Source organism: Vombatus ursinus, unplaced genomic scaffold, assembly GCF_900497805.2.
Source record: "Vombatus ursinus unplaced genomic scaffold, bare-nosed wombat genome assembly UNPS02014789.1, whole genome shotgun sequence".
Taxonomy (NCBI): domain Eukaryota; kingdom Metazoa; phylum Chordata; class Mammalia; order Diprotodontia; family Vombatidae; genus Vombatus; species Vombatus ursinus.
The window spans coordinates 19,321,735-19,330,383 of NW_020954567.1; the positions used below are offsets into that span (position 1 = coordinate 19,321,735).

The 8,649-nt window shown below is 37.6% G+C and overlaps 1 protein-coding gene across 1 annotated transcript in view; it reads right to left on the bottom strand.

Moving 5' to 3' along the window:
* Window positions 1–908: 908 nt before the first annotated feature.
* TOR1AIP2 (torsin 1A interacting protein 2) overlaps window positions 909–8,649 on the bottom strand; it is a 15,241-nt gene continuing 7,500 nt past the window's right edge. The window contains exons 3-5 of the mRNA XM_027868568.1: window positions 8,373–8,649; window positions 4,744–4,878; window positions 909–4,335 (exon numbers count right to left, since the gene is read on the bottom strand). The exon at window positions 8,373–8,649 is cut by the window's right edge and continues 230 nt beyond it. Of these exons, the coding sequence (XP_027724369.1) occupies window positions 3,572–4,335; window positions 4,744–4,878; window positions 8,373–8,649 (1,176 nt within the window). The 3' untranslated portion in view covers window positions 909–3,571. The remainder of the gene's footprint in view (window positions 4,336–4,743; window positions 4,879–8,372) is intronic.

Here is an 8,649-nt window from a genome sequence, read left to right on the forward strand (position 1 = left end):
AGAAAATATACGTTAGAGTAAAAATGGGAAAATTCTCATAGCCTGGATAGAAAAACCCATAATGGTATGGTGGAAGGAGGGTAAGACCTAGAAGAAGACAAAAATTGGCTTTGACTCTCATTTACCACGTCACGTAATTCCTCTGCGTCTCAGGTTCCTCAACTGCAAAAGGGAGAATATTAATGTAACATCTGCTTCATAGCAGAGCAAGAAACAAATGAGATAATATATGTAAAATGCTTTATAAAGCTTAATTTACTATACTAGTCAGCTGTTAGTATTAATAATAATTTAGTTTCCCAAATATTATGAAAAAAAAAACCCAGGAGCTCTGGATAGCAAATATGAGTATTCTGGTCACTGGAATGGTATATCCCAGCTGTAAAGTAATATACTGATATCCTAATTTATTAATGAGTCTCTTAAGAATCTGGTTAGTGTAACCCAGTCTCCTAGAGCCTGATCACCTACTGGATGGACTGATAAAGTAGAGTTTCTGAAACTGAAAAGTTGTATGATGCTCCATCTGAGCTACCAACTGGCCTGTTTCTTCAACATCATCTCTTAGATGCAACACAGATCATTAAGTATCACCTCACTTTCCTTAATACTTACAACCATCACCCACCCTTACTATAGACAAACTATTTTATATTGAATTTAATATGATCAACAGCAGGTAGAAAGTTACTACGCTGAGGGATGCTAAATGAAGACAGTAAGATCTCTAAATGAAAGCAGTAGATGTCCAGGCATAGATGTCCTTACAAAGCTGACTATTATGAAATCATTTGATACAGCTAACATTCTTTGGCTCTTCTTTTTAGACTTAACATTTGCCAAATGAAAAATATAACACAGTAACTTGAAAGCTGCAATGTATCAATTTCTTCAGCCTCAGTCAAGAATCAATTAGAATAAATCACTGGGCTTTATTTTTGGTTATGACAAACTATATTGAATACGGCACATTCTTTATCATCCAAGAGAGACAAATGTAAAAGCAGCCACTCTTACATAATGGTGAAATTGTGAAAGGACCCAGGCGCTATCAGGAATTTTGATATTAATACGGACACCACTCTTTTAGTCTACATCATTGACTGTATTTGGTTTGAGGGTAAACATCCTGTCCTTTTTCAATGGCAGTGCTTCTTAACGTATTGTTTCAGAGCACTTAGGTGCTCTTTTTAACCAGAAAAATCTTCTTTGTAGAGGGCAAAATTGGCTCTTTCAATAAGGGAAAGAGTATAAGGATGTTTCTAGGATTACAGTAACCAATCCATGGGTTTTTCCAGAAAATAAATACAAGCTGAAAAACACACTAGAAATGATTTGGGAAGAAAGGGATCAATTTGGGAAGGGAAGGGATAAATCTATGTTATGTAGTTCTTTGCTAATTATCCGCAAATTATCCTTTGAATACAAAGGTATTTTAGAACATACTGGTTATGCTCTCATGCTCTCATATTGACTTACTGACACCTATGTTATTTTGGAAAAAAAAAATAAAAAGGCTTGAGAAATACCATTATACAGAGTCAGAGGTAAAGGTCAGTGTAAGTGGAAATGAGTTTAATGAAGTCATCTTCAGTAAGGCTTGGAGAATTTGAGTCCTCATCATCAGATATGTTATAACCTGAGATCTAGAACTTAGCATAAACCAGAGAAAAGGTACATTTGCAAAGTTATCCAAGTGATGCTAGTTCAAGGATATTAGGAACTTCTCCCCATTGAATCTGATAGCAGCAGCCTCTTTCTTTTTTTTTTTTGGCAAGTTTACTAGCAAGTATACTAACAGTTACTAGATATACAATTGAAGTTCAGGATAAAGGAAGAGTCTTAATCGACAGACAAGATTTATGACTCCTGGTTTCATTTGCAACCTTAATATTAAAGGCCTGGTTTATGGGTATATGTTTGTTTTTTAAATTCACTGTTATCTGGAAATATTTCAGATATATATATGAAAAAATTTAAAGCTGTAGATCATATATTATGTACTATGTCATATGTCCAAGAAACAATTCTCTAAGTCAAGCAAGTAACATATTATAAGTATTTATGACACATGAAGTAGAATGAACAGGTCATTTAAAAATTTGAATAGCATTTAAAAGAATCTGTTGAGAATAATTTAAGAGATTATAATAGATTACAGGCTTTGGTCAGTTTTTGTTTTTAAAAAATGGGGTTTTGCCCTTTAAAAAATATATTACTTATATAAGAAGATACAAAGTCTCTTAATATAGCACTCTTATTAAAATGGTCTTTGAAACTGCATACATAAACTTGACAAATATCTCAAGAGAATGAGAGGAAAAGTGTATGTTTTAGCAAAAGCAATGAATTCTAGGTCACATCTTGAAGTGGAGGTGATGAAAAATAATGTTGAACTGAATAAAGTAAAAAAGAACTAATCCCAGCTTCAAGTGCTGACCTAACATAAATGTATGCTCCAGCCTGGTTCTCCCCTTAGATAAGACCTGAGGTAGTTCATTTCTATGGACCAATGTAATAGTTCTACAAGGCACCATTGGTTTAACTTATATTGAGGCCATCTATGATAGGCAAATACTGGGAGAACCAAAACATATCAGATCACTTTTTCTGCCTCTTTTTCTTTATGCTTTTATGTTACATCTAGAAGGATATTAATTGCCACTAATGCTTTAAACTTCTGTTTATATCTTCCCTCACTAGTATTAGATTCCACTGTTAAATCAAAAAATTACAAACATAAGCTACTCAAGCCTAGCTACCTCCTGCCCAAGTGAGCCTAACTGCAAAAAACAGACTTGATTTAAAAGTGTATGTATTTTTCCATTATACTTATTTCCAAAAACACTTTCCTAAATCCTTATGTTCTCTTTTTAAGTATCAATAATACACCTCAATTTACCCCAGGAGCTTCTTTTCTCGACAAATTCCCACCTTTTTGATCCATTTAACTACCATTTTCTAAGTGTCTTTCTTAAGTGTCTCTATGAACACACAGAAACGAGGTGGCCCCAAAAAAAGAGAAACACTAGCTCCATCATGAGGTCATTACAAACAGCTCACCAGATAGTGCTAAGTCAGCGTTCTGGGCACAACAACTCAACTATCTGGAAGCCTGGCCCTTGGTTTGTCAAGCTTAGCCACCTGGTGCTGTCTATTTCAACAAGACTTTGCAGTCTGTTTGGCTAGAGTCCTCTAAATGAGAACACTAACTCTGGTGGGAAGATACCTTCTCATGTTCTCACTTGGGACAGTAATGAAGACCCTGTAGTTAACACTTGGAAGTAAGAATATTCTCCTAATGCAGTGACCTGTGATGTTATCTTTTCATTTTTAAAAAGAACTCTCAATTGAAAAAACTATTGTGCTGCATTTCAGATCCTGATTGGTTTCATCAGTTTTCATTTAGGAAGCTTTAACAAGAGGTAAAAAGATTTAAAAAGTGCAAATCTGTCCTAAAATTAATATGCTGCTTTGCAGAGTGGTTCTCTCAAAAGTTTTCAAAGACCAATCATACCAATGTTGTCCTTAGTGTAAGCCTATACTTGATGATAGAATTCTGTGCTTAGCTTTAAAGAAAACAACCCTTTTCTTCTATCTTCTTGACTGGTTGGACTGGCAGCACCAGGTGGGAGATGCGACTCCACAGGCCACTCAGTTTGTCTGAATCCATATGATTGAAGGAGCTGGGGGTGTCCGAATTAGTGAACCTAGCCCAAAGCAAATCCCTCACTTTTTCTTCGGTTTCCCTTGGACCCACACTTGTATCTAGTGTCTCCTCTTCCAGTAGAACCGTCAGCACGAGGGCAACATCCTTAAAGGCTGCATTCTCATGGTCACAATACTTGTAGAAGATCAAAGTGGAGCCTGCAGGAAGGGACTCAAAGCGATGGACCACAGCTGCTTTTCGTCCAACCTCAAACCCAGTGCTTAGCTCAATATCCACCAACAGCTTGACAGTGTCACTGTCCTCGGAGGTCCGCTGAGCACCATCGATCCTGATGGCTGTGACATTCTGGGAGGACGTGTAGGCATCAGCAATGTGGTGGCTCAGGCACTTCAAGGTCTCCTTCCCCTCCTGGGCAGCTGTAAAGATGACAGTGGCTGGCTCTGTAGGGCTAGAGGCATTCAGGTGCTTCTGGAGGAACTTGCGTCCCCGCTGCCAGAGGTAAGAGGTCTGGCCTGGAAATTTGTCCTTCAGTTGGCTGAACTGATCCAAAAAGGCTTCCAAAGCAGGGTTTTTGGGCACATTCTGGGCCTGGGATGAGAAGATGCCACCCCAGGAAATGATGGCTACCACAAAAAGGAATACAGCCAAAAGAGCAAGGACAGGGCCTGCAAAAAGGTAAAGGAAAGAAAATTAGAGAAAGCATGAATCCTGCACAAATCTTGGGACAAATTTAAAAAGGAACCAATGAAGACAGTACCACTACGTATCCATTTTTACTGGCACCAGTGGCTTTTTCCTAATTCCTCTACCCAAAGTCACCCATTCTCTGCTCTGAGAAAATCTAAACATTACAAGGGCCAAATGAGGAAAATGCCAGCATGCATTTAAAAATGACTAACAAAAGATTACTTTTCAGTTTATATCTTGTGACATTTCCTTCCTATTTTGGGAACTTCCGTATTGCTACACACAGCAAACTGCTTGCCAGATCTCAATGTAACACCCGTTCTCACAATTATCTAATGTGCCGATATTTTCTTTCCTTTTACCCACAAATGTATACTTTGAGTTACTTTTTGTAATTTTGGAATAAACAGCTAATTTGCTCCACAGATCCTTTTCAAGGTTCTTTCCCACATCCTGGGTCTTCTCTTTGCTTTCTTCAGGTGTGTGTGTTTCCACTGGTTTTTGCTGATGACTTTCAACCTCTGGGAACAAAAGAAGAAAAACACAGCAAATCACTAAAAGGATTCTACTTAGTTACCTAACCATCACTGACCTAAGGGATTAGATTCCTCAAGGGATTTCTATCCTTTGTAATAGTACAGATTTAAAATGAAAGGTTATCAGGAGAACATTGTACACAGTAACAGCAACATTTTGAGATGATCAACTATGACAGACTTAGCTCTTACTAGTGAAACAATGATACAAGACAATTCCAAAAGACTCATGATGGAAAATGCATCTACAATCCAGAAAAAAGATCTATGGAGTCTGAACGCAGATTGAAGCATAGTATTTTCACTTTTTTTTTCTTTCCTGTGGCTTTTCCCTTTTATTCTGATTCTTCTTTCACAACATGACTAATGTGGAAATATGTTTAACATGATTGTACATATATAATCTATATCAGATTGCTTGCTGTCTTGGGGAAGGAAAGGAAGGAGGGAGAAAAAATTGGAACTCAAAATCTTACAAAAATGAATGCTGAAAACTATCTTTACATGGAATTGGAAAAAAATAAAATACTATTAAGTGAAAAAAATTAAAAATTTAAAAAAATAAAATGAAAGGTTATTTCTCTTCTTTCAGTTTTCTTTAAGGCTTGACATTTGTTTTCCTTCCCAGATGAAGAAATACAAAATGTTTCTTCTTGATCAGTAGCTACAAAGTGAAGTAAAACTCACTGCCTCATAAGGGAATAAGGAAATTGTCTCCAAATATTTTTAATTCCATACTAACTTTTCAGTATAAAACACTGCAGTGATAACCTGAAACAAGACTATGAAGTCAATTCTAGGAACCTGAGTTCAGCATAAAAGTCTCCTGTGGAATAAGTGTAGTAGTTTTCACTACAGAAAAGAAGAGCTTAGAGATACAATAAAAATGTACAATTTTAGGAAGGAGTCTGAAAAATGTAAAGAAATAGAAATTTATTAAATATTTGAAAGTAAATCACCACCATAGAAGAATGATAGATATAGGCTGGCTCTTGAGCCATAGAAAACCTGTGACTCTTCAAGATGTTGAATTTCTGTATAGGAATTTTACGTTATATTGACTCTATGGGGCATGCAGTAGTCATGTGGCTCTTCTGCTTAATAAGAGACATCCAAAGCATCTGCAGAGTCATATAGCTATAAGACTCTGCCTTTGAGTCTCATGCTCAGCCTCACCATCCTTAAAAAACTAGCCCTACCATCCCTTTAACTATTGCCTTCTTCTCCTCTATTTCTCTAGACCTTTCACAGACAAACTCCCAGAAAAAGCTCTTTGTTCACTCCCTCCGCTTTCTCTCTTCTTCTTTTTTGGCCCTTTGCTTCTGACCTTGTAACTCAACAAACTATCCTTTCTGAAGTTATCAGTACTTCCTTAACCACAAATCCTACAGCCTTTTCTCAGTCTTCATTTACTCCTCACTAGGTTTTCATGACACTGTTCTCTGTAGATTCTCCTCCTACCTCTCCAATTGCTATTTTTAAGATCTATAACGACTCCCTACCACTGAGCATATCCCAAAGCTCTGTCCTGAGCCCTCTTCTCTCTACATACCCTTTCTTAACAACTTCATCAGCTCTATGTAGATTATTCCCAGATCTATATATCCAGACCTCCTGTCTCTCTCCTGAGCTCCAGTCTCATATCACCAACTATCTACTGGAAATTTTAAATTTAATGTTACATAAGGATATCACCTTTCCCTACAAATTAACCTCTCTTCCAAACTTCCTTTATTTCAGTGGAGATCACCATCATCTCTCTAGTCACAACCTTGGAGTCACTCTTGACTTCTCACTCTCCCTCACACCACATATACAATGATTCGTCAAGCTTCATAGATGTTATCTCCATAACATCTCTTGCATCTGTCCCCTTTTCTCCACTCACATAGCCACCCACCCTAGTTCAGGTCCTCATGCCCTCTGGCCTGGACTATGGCAAGAGTCTCCTAATTGGCTTCCCTGACTCAAGCCTCTCCCTTCTCAAATCCACTCTCCACACAGTTGCCAATGTGATTTTCCCAAAGTACCTGACTTAATAGCCCATCAAAGTGCCTTATTAGCTCTAGGATGAAATAACAACCTTCTCTATTTGGCATTAAAGCCTTCCCCATCTGGCTCTGGCCTACCTTTCCAAGCTTATTATATTCATACAGTCTATAGCCTACTCAAACTGTCCTTCTTAATATGTCCTTCATATGTGACATTCTATCTCTCCATGCCTGGAATGCATTCCTCCTCCTTAAGTCTCCCTCCCAGGATATGTGGTTTAGTTTCACTGGAAGCTCAGCTCAAATGCCATTTCCTGGTCCCCCCCCCCAGCCCCAGTCTCTTCCTCAAATAACTCTGTATCATTTTGTATATACTTAGGTGTGTAGATAGAGAGATAGTCTGTCTCTCCTGACAGTATAGAATCCATCTGAGGGCACAAACTATTTCCTTTCTGTCTTTGTCTCCCCAACATCTAGCATAGTACCTGATATACAGTAGACCTTAATAAATGTTTATTGATTGATTGAATTAATCCTGAATTGGAATTGACTTTACAAGATGACTTAGTTCAATCTCCTTATCTTGTAGATCAGGTGACTCAGGTCCAGAGAGGGTGAAAAAAATTATATAAGATGATATACTCAAGTTGCTGCAGAGCCAGGCGTAGGATCCAGGTGTCCTGAGCCTTCCTTCTCCAGTGCTTTTTCTACCATATGATGTAAACAAAATTTAGTTTCTGGCTTATAGATCATTTGTGTATCCAATAACTCACACTAATGAATAGCTTCCAAAGTAAATGACAAAGTAACAATCAGTTTTTATCCATGAGGGGAAAAGTTCTACGTCAGTTCTTTCTACTTACTGGGAGATCTGGATGCAGTCTTACCACCAGACTACTGATTTTCTAGAAAGAAAAGTGCAGATACACCTAAATGATTTAATTTGAGAGACATTTAGGAGGCAAAATTGACAGGTAGGCTTCCCTCTGATGAGATAAGCATCAAGGGAAAAATCCACTAAACCTTAGGGATAAACTGAATACTGTATTGAATTATTCTTTTTTTTCTGGGTGATAATGTATAAATGGGATTGTTATACTATATGGGTTTTCCCCCATATACAATACAAAATAAATATAAAATTAATTGTTTGGGGGGGATATAGCAGTAAGAAGGACTAGGAAAGACCTCATATAGGTGACAGTATTTGAACTGAGCTTTGAATAAAACTAAACTGGGGGACTATAACAAGCTAAGGTAAAAATCAAATATATTCCAGGCATGGGGGCCAGCCTATCCAAACGCACAGAAAATAGAATGTCACATGTGAGGAAGAGTTAACTAGTCAGGAATCGAGAAGAAATGCAGGTACAGGTACAACACCAACAACTACGGTTTTGAGACAGCTTGAGTACTGACTCATATTATGTTAACAGTAATGTTTAAAAAAATGTAGATTAGCTACTTCATTTAATTAATTTTTCTTACCTTGTACTCCAATTCGTTTCCTCACCACAACATCATTCTCTGGTGCTTCTTCAGCAGGAACTGAGCTCTGGGTTTCCACAGTGTCCTGTGGAGTACTGGATTTTTCATTATCTTCTCTGAGAACTCCAGAGCTGGTCTCCTGGGGAAGGGTTGGACTTTCCTTTTCATTTAAAGAACTGTTAGTGTTTTGATCCAAGGGTCTTTCACACGATTCTTCTGAACTGTGAGGATACTCTTGTTTACCACTGGGGTCATCTTGTCTTTCCTCCTGCCTTGG